This window comes from Canis lupus, chromosome 26 (assembly GCF_048164855.1).
Source record: "Canis lupus baileyi chromosome 26, mCanLup2.hap1, whole genome shotgun sequence".
NCBI lineage: Eukaryota > Metazoa > Chordata > Mammalia > Carnivora > Canidae > Canis > Canis lupus.
The window spans coordinates 25,464,064-25,480,771 of record NC_132863.1 but is presented as its reverse complement, the minus strand read 5'-3'; the positions used below and the strand labels follow the sequence as shown (position 1 = coordinate 25,480,771).

The 16,708-nt window shown below is 47.7% G+C and overlaps 1 protein-coding gene across 4 annotated transcripts; it reads left to right on the top strand.

Annotated features, from left to right (window-relative positions):
- Nucleotides 1–1,492: 1,492 nt before the first annotated feature.
- On the top strand, nt 1,493–14,964 carry AHCY (adenosylhomocysteinase). Of its 4 annotated transcripts, none has more exons than XM_072800631.1 (10): nt 1,493–1,652; nt 6,060–6,250; nt 7,389–7,464; nt 9,070–9,219; nt 10,266–10,378; nt 10,837–11,044; nt 11,136–11,223; nt 11,323–11,440; nt 12,214–12,408; nt 14,036–14,964. In XM_072800631.1, exons 1-10 carry the CDS (start codon nt 1,625–1,627, stop codon nt 14,165–14,167), a joined length of 1,299 nt encoding a protein of 432 aa, XP_072656732.1. In that variant the 5' UTR covers nt 1,493–1,624; the 3' UTR covers nt 14,168–14,964. The 4 variants fall into 4 exon arrangements, with proteins under 4 accessions (XP_072656732.1, XP_072656734.1, XP_072656733.1 ...); XM_072800633.1 differs by lacking the exon at nt 1,493–1,652 and adding an exon at nt 1,821–1,940; XM_072800632.1 differs by lacking the exon at nt 1,493–1,652 and adding an exon at nt 1,976–2,116.
- Nucleotides 14,965–16,708: the final 1,744 nt, after the last annotated feature.

Below are 16,708 nucleotides of genomic sequence, written 5' to 3'. Positions count from 1 at the left end.
TGCAGGCTGAGGCACATCTGTTGGATTCAGGCCAGGTTCCCTGATGACCTTGGCTGTAGAAATTTCAGCCAAGATCTGGGGGTAGAGGCCACACAGCTGAGAACTGAGTGGGAGGTGAGGAAGTGCAGATCCAGAACAGAACAACTCTGAAAAGTTTGAGAAGAGAAGGAAGAAAATGGACAGCAGCGGGGGGTGGGGGAGTGGGCTTGTAGGGAGAGTGGGGGAATGCAGTTGGGGTGGGGGTGGGGCGCCTTCCTTGAGAGATGTTAAAGGGTCTTTAGGTGGCCAGTTGAAGCCACACGAAGAGGGCGCTTGGCTGGCTTAGTTGGTTAACCACCTGCTTTGGCTCAGGTCATGATCCTGGGCTCTTGGGATCAAGCCCCACCTTGGCCTCCCTGCTCATCATGGAGCCTGCTTCTCCCTCTGTTCCTCAGCCCACTCATGCTCTCTCTTTTCCTCTGTCTCAAATAAATAAAGTCTTAAAATAAAACCCACAAGGAGATATATTTTTTACACCCAACAGGTCAACAAAAATCTGTTAGACAAGTGGTCACAGAGATAAGGAAAAACAGGCCCTCTCAGATACTGCTGATGGAAGGGTAAATGGTAAAACTACTTTGGAAAGCAATTTGGCAGTATCTAATCAAGTTACAAATATGTCAGCCTAGAAACGCCTCCTCTGGGCACATTTCTGCCCTAGAGACACTTGCACATGTGCACTAAGAGGCAAGTACAGAAATGCCCATTGCTGCATGTATGCAATAGCGACAGACTGTATATAACCTGCACATCAGCCAATAGAACAGATAAATTACATGGAATGTACACATAAAATACTATCCGGCAGTAAAAGCAAAAATAAATACATTAAAACTACACACGATTCATAGAAATGTTTATTGACAGAAGAAAGCAAGTTTCAGAAGGCTAAGTACAGTGGTACTATTTATTTATTTATTTACTTATTTATTTTAGTATGGTACTATTTATATAAAGGTCTTAAATATAGGAAGAATTCTATAAAACGTTTAACGAAAAAAAAAAAAGTTTAACGATGTAGACATATGTAGTAAAAGTAGTAACATGCATGAGACTTTACCTAAACTCAGGATAGTGGTTACCTGCAGGGGAGTGTGTAGTATCTGGGATGTGCTAGGTACCTGACATTGCAACTTTATGTATAATCCGTTTGGTAAGTTATCATTTAGCCCATTTTATTAATGAGAAAATTGCGGCTCAGGGAAGTGAACTGGTTAGAATAGCAGTTCCACTCAGTTTTGACTTTGGATTTCCTGGCTGAACGAATGAAAGAAAGAGGGCCTCAGGTTTGCTCTCAGGCCTCTCCCAGAGCTCCCTTCCAGAACCAGTGTGGACAAAATTGTTTTTTCCCCCCAGCGGGGATCAAAGTCCGTTCCGGCTCCAGCCTCCCGCCCCCTGGCGTTGGGCCCCGCCCCCGACCACTCAGCTCCAACGGGGCTCATGAATATGCAAGACAGAGGAAGATACTTAAAGGCGCCGGCGCCTGGTGCAGATCTCTGCCCAGCGCCGCCCTTCCAGTGTCAGGTCCTACCCCTGAGGCCGGCTCCCTTCGGTGTCCATCACTCTGTGCGGAAGCGCTGCCAGCATGTCGGACAAACTGCCCTACAAAGTCGGTGAGTTCCAGAAGTGGACCTAGTCAGGTCGGCTCAGCTCGCGCCGGGGCTTGTCTGAGAGGCGGCCGCAGGGCCCTCGCGGTGCGCTCCTGGTCCCCTTGAATCTTTAGCTCGGCGCGATCTTGGCCGCGCGAGGCAGTTTGGGGGTTGGAGTTCTCACGTCGCAGCGAGCCGGTCGTCTTAGGCGGTGGTGGACTACAAGTCCCGGCGTGCCGTGCGAGGCCCAGTGCAACGGCGTGGGCTGCGGAGCAGCTAACCGGCGGCGTGTCGCGCACGGAGGAGGCTGGGGTGGGCGGAGAGCGTGCACCTGGCCGTGGCCTGGGACTGGCACCTGCAGGGCCGGGAGGTCAAGATGCTGCGGTCTGGGCCTGGACTGGCCCCTTGGCCAGCTGGGTGGACCCAGACAAGTGCCCAATCCTGTCTGGGCCTCCTGTAGGGAAGGCGAGGGCGCTGGAGCCGCTAAGGCATGTGAGGAGGAGAGGCCTGAAGAGCGAGCCTGGGGCCGGCGCTAGTCCACTCACAGGGACTTGGGGCTCGTTACTCAATCTCTGGGGTCACTGTCCTGGCCAACAGGGACAGTCGTGCAGAGACTCTCCGAGAAAACTTGGAGTGCTTAGAAAAATCCCTGCTGTCCTATGGATTGAAGTTGATAAAATGACAGTTACTCTTTTTTTAAAGATTTTATTTATTCATGAGAATACACAGAGAGGAGAGAGAGAGGCAGAGACACAGGCAGAGGGAGAAGCAGGCTCCAGGCAGGGAGCCCGATGTGGGACTCGATCCCGGGACTCCAGGATCACACCCTGAGCCGAAGGCAGGCGCTCAACCGCCGAGCCACCCAGGCGTCGGGACAGTTCATATTTATTGGGCGTATACAATGGGATGGGCACCTCTTCTGAGCTTTATTCTACACTAATTCACTTTATTCTCACGGTTTTTTGGGGAAGGGGCTATTTCTAATTTTATGATGAGTATGCAGAGACACAGGAGTAAAGGTAGTTTGCTCAAGATCTTACAGCTGGGAGATGTTGGAGCAGGATAAGAATGTAGGCCTTGAAGGCCTCTAAGCACACATTTTCACCACTGTGTATAAGTGGACACAGTTGGAGCAAACTCAATGAACTCTTAGCACAAATCTCTTCGGGCTGCTAGTAGTTTTTATTTTATTTATTCATTCGAAACACACACACACACAGAGGCAGGCTCCGTGCAGGGAGCCCGACCTAGGACTTGATCCCGGGTCTCCAGGATCATGCCCTGGGCCAAAGGCAGGTGCTAAACCACTGAGCCACCAGGGCTGCCCTGCTAGTAGTTTTTAAATTCAAGACACCATTAAACCTAGAGAAAGGCATCGGTATTTATGGAGTGTTTGCATCGTATTTGGTGATTTGCATGTGTTTACAAAATAATCTTTGGAATTGGACTTTATCCCATTATACAGAGGAAGAAGCTGAGGCACTAGTACGGAGTACTTGTAAAGTTTCTGTGGAAATAGTAGCTTATCAAGTAGCTGGAGTAGACAGTTGTCCCTATGAAACTGAAGCTCAGAAAGCTTAAGTCAAGGTCTCATCAGTGGGGGCTTATACGGTGGAGAGATCAGCTGGTCAGGATTGAGAGCCTATTTGTGCTGGAAGGGGGAGGGTTGGTGAAAGGGGAAAAGAATAAAGAAATCTTAAGATTTTGGCTGAAGTAGCTGGTCAAATGGTTTCATTTCCTAAAAAGGGAAGATAGGGGAAGTAAAAGTTTAGGAGGGAGGAGGAGTCCCAAGGGCTCAAACATGACACATAGTAGATCCAGTTGGGCATCCAAGTAGAGATGCTGAGTAGATAAGATGGATTTTATGAGTCCTAAATTCAGGGGAGAAGTTTGGGCTGGAAATAACATAGGAATAATTGCTGTAGGGAAGGTATTTCAAGCTGAACTGGATGAGCTCATCTGGTAAGAAGCAAGATGATGGAAACCCTGAAGGTTTCCAAACATAAGAGTCAGTTGAAGGAAGAGGAGCCAGGAAGGTAGAAAGAAAACCACAGAAGGACAGGCATAGAAGCCAAGAAAAGAAAGTGTTTCAGAAGGAGGATATAACTAGTGGGAGCAGTACTTCAAGGAGAAACATAAAGATAGATAATTGACCTTTAGATGTAGGATGAGGCCAATCTTGGGAGACCTTGAGAACAGTTTCAGAGTAGTGAAGTTCCGAAAAAAGTTGAGAGGACATGGGATCAAGCCCCACCTAGTAGAGCTGTTCTCTTGTAACAAAAATGCTTGGTCTATAGCTACAGAGGAGGAGGATAGTGGATTGCACAGAGGAAATGTGGCGAAGTTCTGAATTCTTCTCAGTGAATTGTCATTAGTTGGTGAGGAGAGGCGTTAGAGGTTTGGACAGAGCAGCAAAAGAGTAAATTTTTTTTTTTTTTTTTCTGAGAGAGCGTATGCAAGAGAGTGTGAGGTGGGGGACAGAGGGAGAGAGAGTCAAGCAGGCTCCATGCTCAGCATGTAGCCCGATGTGGGGCTCTATCTCACAACCTGAGATCATGACTGAAATCAAGAGTTGGACACATAACTGGAGCTATCCAGGCACCCCAACCTAAGGAGAATAAATTTACTAAGAAAATGTACAAAGATTGCTTGGTGTCCCATGAGATTTCTGGTCTTGATATGGTTGTGGTTTTCCTCCTGCTGGGCTCACTGGCTTGGGTGCAGTGGGGGATTGGGTTTAACTAGGGTGGGAGTTTTGCCAAGAGGTTTTCAGAGGGAACAGTGGAATCTTAAACTGTGGAAGAAGTTGAGAATAGGAAGGTGGTGTGGTGAGAGACTGGAAATTGGTAGGATTAATGCATTAGAGGTTCTGACCTCACCATCCTTGCCCTTACTGGAGTTGGGGCTCCAGAGGGAGAGGATTAGAAAGATGGGACATGGCTAGAGTTGGTTGCTTGAAATCAAGATTTCCAAAGAGGTGGATGGGTGGGGGTGAGGTAGGAGGGTGATAGCAATGGGATGTGTGGTGAGGCATTGTGGCAATAGTTCCTCCCTCATTTTTTCTCTGAAATTGTTTAGATGTACAGTAGGAAGCAGACTGACTTAGTTTTATTGTTACCATTAAATTCTCTACAATCCTTTCCCTCTCACCCACCACATCTTTGGATGATTGGCAGGTTCTAAATTTCCCGAGAGATTAAAATCACCAGGAGTCCCAGCCCTCATCCTAGACCTATTGAATCTTTTTTTCTAGGAGAGTTTTACAAGTATGCCTGATGACTCTTACTGTGGAAGTTTGCAACCACTGACCTGGGGAATGGGGCTGGTGTGGGCTGGGAGACAGAAAGGGTGAGCTTATTAGAAGACTATGAGATGGCGAGAGAGCTCATTATAGTATTCTTCTTTCCTGTCTGAGAATGTGGGCAAATTTGAGACATTTGGGGTGGTAGAAGCCAAAACATAACTCATTATTGATAGTATCAAAGCCAGAGGGTAGAGATGAGTGTTGAAGTCCAGTGATCCTGCTAACAAACTGCCAAATTGGGCAGTTCCTCCAGGTACAGGCAAGGTGAGCAAGGCAGGTCTCTGTGGAAGAACTTGCTTCCTGCAGGCTGGCTGGCTGCTTGCTTGCAAAGGGAGAGCTGAACTGAGCATGCCCTTTATTCCTCCCAAATTCACCAATCAGACAAGCCACTCTGGCTTCCTCTAAGGCAGAGAGAGGCCAAGAGTGTTCGTTATACAGGTGAGTTTACTCTGAGTGGAAAGGAACATGAGTAGGGGGAAGCAGCATATTCATGTGGTGAAGGAGATCAAGCAACTGTGTTGAGTCCAACGTGTTTGATATTATTTATGAGTGATGGAGTCACCAAGAATGATGACTTGGAAGATGGAGCGCCAGAAGCCAAAATCTTTAAGAAATGAGGTTGGTAGGTGACCAACCTAGGTGATCAGAAAGGGTAGTGGGAGGGTAGTGGGTCTATTTCCAATAGTGGGTGCGCCTGGGTGACTTAGTATTTAAGCATCTGTCTTCAGCTTAGGGTGTGATCCTGGAGTCCCACATCGGGCTCCCTGCATGGGGCCTGCTTCTCCCTCTACCTGTGTCTCTGCCCCTTTCTCTCTCTCTCTGTGTCTCTCATGAATAAATAAATAAAATCTTAAAGGGGGGGGAAGGGGGGGGTAGTAGGACTTACGTATAAGCTGATAGCTATTTTCAAGGGGCATTTACCTGTGTTGTAATTTTCACATTCCTGTTGATTCTTTGATTACACGTGTTCTCCCACAAGGCTGTAAGCTGTGGTTAGGCAGGGACGATGTCTGTCTTTTTTGACTGCCCTGGCTCTGTAAATCCTTGTTGAATGAGTGAGAATGGTGGTGCTTTGCGGTTGGTGGGAGGAGACAGCTCACGCAATCTCATCCATCTTGGCCCTGCAGCTGACATCAGCCTGGCCTCCTGGGGACGCAAGGCCCTGGACATAGCAGAGAATGAGATGCCGGGCCTGATGCGCATGAGGGAGATGTACTCGGCCTCCAAGCCACTGAAGGGTGCCCGCATCGCTGGCTGCCTACACATGACCGTGGAGACAGCTGTCCTCATTGAGACCCTCGTAGCCCTGGGTGCTGAGGTGAGGCCTTCAGTATTTTCTGTGGGGGGTGGGGGCAGGGAAGTCCAATGTGGTGCCCCTTTGGCCCAGCAGGGGCTCCAAGCTTGTCGACAGTGTCCACACCCTTTGTGGTGACTATTCTTATGCGTATTTTCGACCTGACTAGGACAATAGTTCCTGAGTTCCTTCAGCTCACACCCTTCTAACTGAGGAGCTCGGGGTGGGAAAACCTCAACGCTGATGTCCCACTGGATCATCCAAGGACTGGCTCTCACTGGCCCTCCCAGGTTCATGTACCTGCTATGGACCAATCATGGTGCCAGAAGGATGGTGTACTTTCATTGTTTCGGCTTAGGTTATAAGTACCAATGGCTGGCAGCTCTTCTAACCTCTCTGGGAACTTTGGAGTAAGATGGTTTCCCAAGACAGGGCAGAGAAGAGCAGCCAATACCAACCGACAATCCCACCAATGCTCAGTCCTTGGATGCTTATTTCAACATTCGCACTCAGTGGTCTGATTTTATGGCTTTAAATACTGTCTGTATAACTCCCAAATATGTGTATTAGCCTGGACTTCTCCCTGCAACTCCAGACTTATGTATCCAGCAGCTGATGTGTCAGTCAACTCCACGTAGATATCTAATAGACAGCTCAACCTCAACATGTTCAAATTCATGATTTCCTGTTCCCTTCCTCTTCCTGCAGTCTTCCTCATGTAAGTAAATGGAAACATCAACCTTCCAGTCTTCTCAGCTCAAGAACCTGGGGTCATCCCTGACTCCTTTTCCTCCCTCACCCCGACAGCTAATCCTACAGCAAGTTCTATCATCTCAACCTGCAGAATATACCCATCATCACCTCCACTGCCACCATTGCATTTCTTTGTCTGAACTCTTACAGCAGCTTCTTGTCTCCTTGCTTCCTTGTGGAGCCCTTTAACCTCCACATCATGTTTAGTACCAGGTGATGTTTTAAAACCTAAATTGGGTTTTGTTAATGCTCTGGCTCTTATCTACTCATCAGTTGTCCGCAGCCTATGGTTGAAGAGCCTGCGGGGCCTCTTCCCTCTCGATCCAGGGCTTTGCTTTATCCCTTTCCAGTGACCCCAGTGCTTCTGAGCTGTCTATGACTGGTAGCCCTGTCTTGTTTTTTGTTCCAGGTGCAGTGGTCCAGCTGCAACATCTTCTCTACCCAGGACCATGCAGCTGCTGCCATTGCCAAGGCTGGCATTCCAGGTGAGTCCTGTTTGCTGCTGAGGGATATGGGAATACATGATGGAACTCTGCTTCTCCTTGTTTTCTTCACTGACTCCTACTGTGACAAGTTTTCCCATGGCAGGGGAGAGGAGTCATGGTTGCAGAATTCTAGTCTAATGATTGAAGGAAAGACTTGTTTTGTTCCACTGTCGTCTAAAATCCTGTGGAATGCACTTACTGGCCCATCTCAAGTCCTGTAACCAGGAAGGGTGGGATCTTATGATTGGGAGCCATATGATGTGGAGGAGAGGAAGTTCCTTAAAGGAAGAATGTAGGTCATTTCCAAAAAGAATCAGGGAGAGATATGGGCAGAAAAAGAGCCTCAGAGGTTCATTGCCCTAGGGTCTGATAGTCTGGGGGGCTGAGACTTTATCACAAGCTGCTGAAGAAACAGGCACAGTCTGCTGGGACTTGAGGAGGAGAGTGGTTAGCTCTGATGGTGATTAAATAGGACATTCCTGGGGATCCCTGGGTGGCTCAGTGGTTTGGCACCTGCCTCTGGCCCAGGGTGTGATCCTGGAGTCCCGGGATCGAGTCCCACGTCGGGCTTCCTGAATGGAGCCTGCTTCTCCTCTGTGTCTCTCCTCTCTCTCTGTCTCTCATGAATAAATAAATAAAATCTTAAAAAAATAAAATAAATAGGACATTCCTTCTAACCAGCCATAGGTGGAGGGAATGGGTTGGGGGGGGCTTGGAAGGGCTCAGACAGGTCCCCCACTCCTCAGCCTTATTTGACTCCATGACCCTTTTCTGGGAAAGGCCTTGTTTACAAGACCACTGTCTGCTATAGTTTGGAGGAGGAGGCAGCTGCTGGGCCTGCTTGGTCAGTTACATTTGCTCACAGGAGATTCATGGAAGCGCCCCCCCCCCCCCCCCCCCCGCGTCAGTGTCCCAGTCTGGGCTGGCAGTCAGGAGTCCTGGATTCTGGTGGCTGTTCTGGAATGCCCATGCTGAGTGACAGGGCACATCTTAGCCCCTCTCTGGGCATCTGTAAATGATGATGATGGTATTGCCTGCCTCAGAGATAGAAAAAACGAGATGGAGCATGAGACAGTCAGAATAATTTTTTGGTCAGACAGTCTGGGACAACCCACCACAGAGACTGCTGGGCCCTCAAGTCCTTCAGTGCAAAATTAATCTTGGACTTTGGCTGCTGGTCCACCTGAGTGTGGCTCACTGATCCTGTAGCACCTTCATCCCAGCAGTAGGCATCATGGGTGGGAGCCCTGGTCCTTAGGTTGATGTCCTAGTCTTTGGGGCCCAGACAGAAGGGAGTAGGGAAGGAAATAATTATTTCCAGATACCTATATCTGGGGGGCCGTACTTGGCCTTAATCTGTATATTAGAGATGAAGAAACTGAGGCTCACAGAGGGGAAGTGATTTGCTCAAAGTCACACAGCTGGTGAATGTAGAACCAGGATTTGTACTCAGATCTGGTTCCAAGTTCTGTTCTTTTCACTGCCTGAATCTTCTAGGGATGGGAATTTGGTAGGAGATTGTATTGGCTGTGCTCAGGTGGTTCCCTGGAGCAGGCACCAGTGGGGAGGGCCAGGTTCTGATGTGCTGTCCCACTCCACCTCCAGTGTATGCCTGGAAGGGTGAAACGGATGAGGAGTACCTGTGGTGCATTGAGCAGACACTGTACTTTAAGGATGGACCCCTCAACATGATTCTGGATGACGGAGGTGACCTTACCAATCTCATCCACACCAAGTACCCACAGCTCCTATCAGGTAGGTAAGTGGGGTAGGTGTGTGGGCAAGGTGTTCTAGATGGGGCCTGCTTGCCCATGTGAAAGCAGCAGCCTGGCAAGATTCCACTGCCTCGAGCAGCAGATTCTGTGGAAGATGGGAGGATGGCAGTTTCCCACAGACATGTTGGGGCCTGGACTCCAGATTTCTGATGATGTGGGGCTGAGGTTGTGGTGGGGAGGCCTGGCTAAGGTCTGGTTTGAGGGCAAGCATAAGGCCAGGGCTGGGATTAGCTTTGTTAAATCTGGGTGGGGAGGAATGTAGAGGGAGTACTGAGTACAAAGGCCCTGAGGCAGGAAAAGATGGACTATTCAGGAAACTGAAAGGAAGCCAGTTTGTCAGCTTTTTTTCACTGGGGAGAATTGCAGGGTGTGGCTGGAGCCCTAATGAAGGGCAGATGTGTGAGGACTTAACAGGCTAGAGAGATTTTGGCTTGATCCTGAGAGCAAAGAGAAATAATTGGATGATATTAAAAAGATTTCTCTGGGGGCACCTGCGTGGCTCAGTGGTTGAGCATCTGTCTTTGGTTCAGGTCGTGATCCCGTGGTCCTGGGATCAAGTCCTGCATCAGGCTCCTCAAGGGAACCTATGTCTCTGACTCTCTCTGTGTGTCTCTCATGAATAAATAAAGTCTAAAAAAAGATTTCTCTGAAAATATATACACATTAAAAATGGCTGCTGGCTCCTGTGTAGAAGATGGGTCGTGCTGGGCACTGCCACTAGGGCAGTGGCAGCAGGCATGAAGAGCTTGAGATTGCTGGTGAGAGAGCACCAGCTCTAGCCCAAGCTGGAGTGCTTAGGCCTGGTGATGGTGGTGACTCCTCTTGCATGCTGGCCTGGAGGATCAGGTGACTGGTATCAGTCACAGAGATGGAACCCAGAAAGAGGAGCAGCTTTCAGGGGCAAAGATAAGGAATTTGGATGAGTTGAGGTGTGGGCTCTCTGAGGCTCTTGGGGTCTCATGCCAGAGGCACTGCCTTTTTCCCCTTGGGCAGCCCCTTAGGCTCATCCCCTTCTCTCTTGTCCAGGCATCCGAGGCATTTCTGAAGAGACCACAACAGGGGTTCATAATCTATACAAGATGATGGCCAACGGGAAGCTGAAGGTGCCTGCCATCAATGTGAACGACTCTGTCACCAAAGTGAGTCTGGGGGCAGTGCCATGTTCAGCTGTTCATTCCCAGTGCTCAGGAGTAGGCCTCTGAAGAAGGGCCCCTGGGAAGGCTGTAGGCTAGAGACTTGAAGCCCTCATTTGAGGGGTGGTGGTGGGGGTGGGTAAGGGGTAATAAGCGACTGAGGGTAATAAGTAGATTAAAGAGGAAAAGAACTCTATGGTGAGTTTTAGAGCTGGGCACCAAGAGCTTTAAAATGAAGCAGGTTTTAGGCAATCTCTCTTAGCAGTTAATCCTTAGGAAGCCTTCTAGACTGGCATAGAAAGGCTAGGGAGAAGGTCTTGGGCTGATTCAGAGCAAGGGGCATATGAGCACATTAGCTGGTAGGGAGAAGTCACAGGAGCTGATTAGGCCAAGATGCTGAGAGTAGTTTCTGAGGCCCCAGGGCCTTGCCTGCCCCCATCACCCTTTTGCCCCTCTTCTTTCAGAGCAAGTTTGACAACCTGTATGGCTGCCGGGAGTCTCTTATAGATGGCATCAAGCGGGCTACGGATGTGATGATTGCAGGCAAGGTGGCAGTGGTAGCAGGCTATGGCGATGTGGGCAAAGGTTGTGCCCAGGCCCTGCGGGGTTTTGGGGCCCGCGTCATCATCACGGAGATCGACCCCATCAATGCACTGCAGGCTGCCATGGAGGGTATGATAGGGCGAGGGTTGTCTGTCAGCCACTGGGGCCAGAGGAGGGGCAGGGCCACCCTGGATGACCTGTGGACACCATCTCTGCACAGGCTATGAGGTGACCACTATGGATGAGGCCTGTCAGGAAGGCAATATATTTGTCACCACCACAGGCTGTGTTGACATCATCCTTGGCCGGTAGGTGCTAGGTTGGGGGTTGCAGGGAACAAGGAAGGGGTTAGGCTTGGGTCGCTCTTTGTCCCTAACAGTTTTCCATGGGTTGGCGCTCCCCAACAGGCACTTTGAACAGATGAAAGATGATGCCATTGTGTGTAACATCGGACACTTTGACGTGGAGATTGACGTCAAATGGCTGAATGAAAATGCTGTAGAGAAAGTGAACATCAAGCCCCAGGTGAGTAGGCCCAGCAGCGTGGGCAGATGGAAGACAGCGGGGGACATGTTTGTGGACTGATCACCAAGGAGGGTAGATGAGCAGACTCTGGCAACCTGGGCAGTGAGATGGGAGGGAGGAAGGCCTGGTTTTAAGGCCTCTTAAATCAAAATCTTAGAATGACATCAGGACATCTCCATTTTTTTTTTTTTTTTTTTTAAAGCTCTCAAGATGATTCTGCTGTGCAGCTTAGGTTGAGTACCACTCCATTCAATTTTTACTAAGCATGATGATTGAGAATATGGGATTTGTCCTCAAAATGTCCTCCAGGCTCAAATTGCAGCAACTTAACCCTTTAGACTTCAGTTTCTCTATGTGTGAAATGAGGATAATAGTAGTACATACATCATAGGGTTGTTATTAGAATCAAATGTGATAATTATATGTATATATATAATTGTGTATGCTCTTAGCCCAGGGCACATGGCAATAATAATATTAGCTAATACTTATGAGTACTTAGTATCTATCTGCCAAACCATGTGTCAAGTGCTTGACACATGTCCACTCATTAAATTCTCACAGCAGACCCATGAGGTTTGTAGCTCAGAGCTGCTAAATAAATATTGGCTCCTACTAATTTTGAGTGCCAGGCGCAATGCTGGAGGTTGTTCTAAGATGGTCTAGGCCCTTCACAGACACTATTGGAGGGAGGAAGTCCTGCTGGACAAGAGGGTAGGATGAGGCAGGAACAGTGCCCTGCCAACCCTCATTATTGCTCTGCTCAATTGCAGGTTGACCGCTACCGGCTGAAAAATGGGCGCCGTATCATCCTGTTGGCTGAGGGCCGGCTGGTCAACCTGGGCTGTGCTATGGGCCATCCCAGCTTTGTGATGAGCAACTCATTCACCAATCAAGTGCTGGCACAGATAGAATTGTGGACCCACCCAGACAAGTACTCTGTTGGGGTTCACTTCCTGCCCAAAAAGGTAGGTTTATCTCTATCCTCTTAGGGGTCCTCCATAGGCAGAAACATTCCATCTAACAGAGGAGGAAATGGAGGCCCAAAAGCAGGGAATGACTCCCAGAGAGTGGCTGTTGTCATCTGAAGGCTTGACTGGCTGGAAGATTCACTTCATGTCAGTGTTGGCTGTTGGCAGGTCTCAATTCCTCACCACATGGGTCCGTCTCCATAGGATTGCTTAAGTGTCCAGATGAGATGGCAGCTGGCCTTCCCCTAGAATGAGTGATCCAGAGTAGAGCAAAGGAGGAAGCTGCAAGTGCCTTTTAGGACCTAGTCTCCAAGTCCCACAACATCATTTTTGCTTTATTCTATTCATTAGAGGGAGTTACTCAAAGATAAGGAATAGGCTCTCCCTCTTAAAGGAAAGGGTGTTAAGAATCTATGGACAAGGGGACCTGGGTGGCCCAGTGAGTTAAGTGTGTGCCTTCAGCTCAGGTCATGATCCCAGGGTCCTGGGACTGAGCCCCACATAGGGCTCCCTGCTCAGCGAGGAGCCTGCTTTTCCTTCTCCCTCTGCCATTCCCCCTGCTGTGCTCTCTGGCTCTCTCTATCTCTCTGTCAAATAAATAAGTAAAATCTTAAAAAAAAAAAGAATTTTGGACAGACTTTTAAGGATATATTTTAAAACTATCACAACCATTATAATCTAAAAAGGAACTCTTGGCTATATAACATAGAACTCTAAGAGTCAGACAGTGGACCTAAAGATTCATCTTTCTATGTCTTGGCTATTTTCTTTACATTCATTTCACTTATCAAATAGACTTGCCACTTATGAGCTGAGACGGATACCTTCCCTGTTTAAGATTCCCTCCCTGATCCCTGGGTAGCGCAGTGGTTTGGCGCCTGCCTTTGGCCCAGGGCGCGATCCTGGAGACCCGGGATCGAATCCCACATCGGGCTCCCGGTGCATGGAGCCTGCTTCTCCCTCTGCCTATGTCTCTGCCTCTCTCTCTCTGTGACTATCATAAATAAATAAAAAACTTAAAAAAAATAAATTAAAAAAAAAAGATTCCCTCCCTGACAGCACCTGGGTGGCTCAGTCAGTTAAGTGTGTGCCTTCAGCTCAGGTCATGATCCTAGGGTCCTGGGATTGAGCCCCATATCAGGCTACCTGCTCAGTAAGGAGCCTGCTTCTCCCTCTCCCCACTCTCTCCACAAGAGAGTGCTTGTGCTCTCTCTCTCTCTCTCTCTCTCTCAAATAAATAAAATCTTAAAAAAAAAAGATTCCCTCCCTTTTAGGAATTGAAGAGTCCCTGTCTCTACCTGTCATAGAAAATATATTCTATCCTTAGTTAAATTCCAGAGAAGCTTTTGGCTAGTTGCGTGGATTGGTGGAGAGTGAGGAAGGAATATAGTTGATGGTTTCATTGGGGCTACTTTGGGGGGTGGGTATGGTTCCCTCTTGAAAAAGGGAAGCTAGGCAGCCAAAAACAACACATCCACTGAAGCTGACTATGAGGATAGGATGAGGTAAGATGTAACACATGACAGATACTCCAACAGAATAATTGTCTGTATTGGTAGCTGGATGCAGGTAAGGGGTCCCAGAGCATGGCATTGATTCTGGGTCTTCCTGTGTTTCTCTCCAGCTGGATGAAGCAGTGGCTGAAGCTCACCTGGGTAAGCTGAATGTGAAGCTGACCAAGCTGACTGAGAAGCAGGCCCAGTACCTGGGCTTGTCCCGTGATGGCCCCTTCAAGCCCGATCATTACCGCTACTGAGAACCAGGCTTATTGTTTGCCTTATAACTGCTGGCCTTGCTGGGGTCCCACCTCTCTTCCCCAAGAGCAAATGGCACCAACTTTGAGATAGGTTTGTTAATGTCCCCCACTGACTCCCCAGTGCTGGTCACTTAGTCTTTGGCCTTTGCTGCATCCTTCATACTGTTCTAGGTGTGGCAGAGGGAATGGAGAAGCCCCTTCTCAAGCCCTGGTCATAATAGAAGTACATAGGAGAAACCCGCAAGGAACCCTGAGCTCAGGGGTTTTGGAACTGTTCACTCAGTCAGTCCTTACTTAGTTTGGAAGTCAGCAGTGGTGGTCACAAAGCCCATACACTTTACCATCTAGGCCCTCACTTGGCCTATGAACTTTCTACCCATGTTCTTAGTTACTGGTTCACTGGTCCCTCAGCCCATGACAGATGAGAATGAATGATATCAAAAGGAAGGGAGGAACTTCTGAGAGTTTGAATGCCCCAGAGAGCCTGGCTTAGTGCTGGGCATTCTTTTGAAGAGGTTTCACAGAACAATGAGGTTAGTACTTTCAGTTTCTATTTTACAGAGGTTAGAATAGACTGTTAAGGGACAGCCAGAAAGGACAAGAGAAGTGACAGCCTGAGGTTGAGAAGGGCCAGAGAATCATAAAAGCAGACATAGATCTGGCCACCTCTTTGTAACATGATGGTTCTTATCACAACCCTGGATCAAAAAGATTAGTTTGGTTTATAATGTTTAATTGTTTATAATGTTCAAAGAGAGTGGGAAGGAGGGTAAATAAAAATTTTGGTGCCTAAAAAATTTTGAGCCTTTATTAAATAGATAATCCACAGCCAATAATATATGGCATGAATAAGAAGTAATGGTTGTGTGCTGATGAAAACAAAGGGTTGTCTGCAGTGTGGACTGATAAAGGCTGCAGGCACAGCCTTGGGTTGAAAGAACGCGTAAAGTGAGAGAATTCTATCTTTTCAGGTATGTCTCTTGTAAACAGCCTATTTTTTAACCTCATCTAAGACTATCATTTAATAGGTGAATTTAGCCCATTATATTCATTATAATCCCTATTCATATTTTTTCCTCTACCTTATATTTTGTGTGTTTCAATTCATATTTTATTTTTCTCCCCCTTTACACTTTGGGTTTTTTTTTTTTTTTTTTAATTTTTATTTATTTATGATAGTTACACACACAGAGAGAGAGAGAGGCGCAGAGACACAGGCAGAGGGAGAAGCAGGCTCCATGCACCGGGAGCCTGACGTGGGATTCGATCCCGGGTCTCCAGGATCGCGCCCTGGGCCAAAGGCAGGTGCTAAACCGCTGCGCCACCCAGGGATCCCTACACTTTGGGTTGATCCAGTGCTCCTCAGGGGGAACTATTTATTGAGCATCTGCTGGATGCTAGGTGCTTTGTAGTTGATTTTCTTTATTCTCACAATAAGCTTAGTCATGTTACCCTAATTTTATAGATGAGAATGGAGGCTCATAAAGATTAAATGTCTTTCCTAAAGTCCCACATTTATAAGAGGCCACTTAGAGGAAATTGAGCTCCCTCCTGTTTGCCTAAATGGTCATATATTGAACTCTGTGCTGGTCTTAGAAATCAAGAATCCACTTGGGAAGGGTAACTGGAGACTATTCTAAGGGTCATCCACTGAATGGAGGGCCTGATGATGGGATATTGGGATGTTTGAGACTTAACCCTACCCTTCTGGGATCTCAAGCTAGGGGGAGAATGCATTCACAAAACAGCTTTGCCATCTCCTGGCATTTCTTTTTCTGTGCCCAACTTTAGAGGTAAGTCCCGGGCAGCAGCAGGAGAAAGGCAGCAGGGAAAACGTGATGCCTGAAGTAAATTTTAAAAGAACTGATGATTTTTAACGAGAAGAATTGAAGGCAAGGGCATTCTAGGCAGAATGGCTTAAGCAAGAGTGAGTTGAGGGGATGAGGTAGGAAAGGGTTATTTGACTATAGTTTAGGAGGAGCTATGAGGTAAAGGGCTCAAAAGGTGGCCTGGGAGACAGGAAGGATAGGCTTTGAACTCTAAGATTAGATTTCTGGTTTTAATCCATGAGTTGCACAGACTCCTGAAATGTCCCTGCTTGACTGAGCATTCCACAAATGTGGTTTGTTCATTTTTATATTCTCCGTCTCTGGCTATCAGGTAGTATTATTCCCATGTTACTAATGAGGACAGAGGTTCAGAGAGGCCAAATGTCCTGACTCAAGATCATACAATATGTTACAGGCATATATGATATGATTCCACTGTAAATAATTTTACAAATTTTGGTACTTCAACAATTACCAGTAACATGATGTAGGACCCACTTCTCAACTGATTGTGACACCAGTGGTCAAACAGAAAGATCTATTTCCATACCCATCGCTATTTTCTTGCATACCTAATTGTGTATCAGGCATTTTGGTAAGAAAGTGCTTATATATTTCTCATGATAACTTTGTAGGGAGTTGAATTCCTATTTTACAGATCAGGAAACCAGCTCTGAGAGGGGCCAGAGTGAGCTGGCTTTTGTACTGGTAG

Coding starts and splice junctions, on each gene's coding strand:
- AHCY (XM_072800631.1), top strand. CDS start 1,625: ATGTCGGACAAACTGCCCTACAAAGTCG. Junction 11,224..11,322: donor GTTGACATCATCCTTGGCCG/GTAGGTGCTAGG, acceptor GCTCCCCAACAG/GCACTTTGAACAGATGAAAG. Junction 11,441..12,213: donor AAGTGAACATCAAGCCCCAG/GTGAGTAGGCCC, acceptor GCTCAATTGCAG/GTTGACCGCTACCGGCTGAA.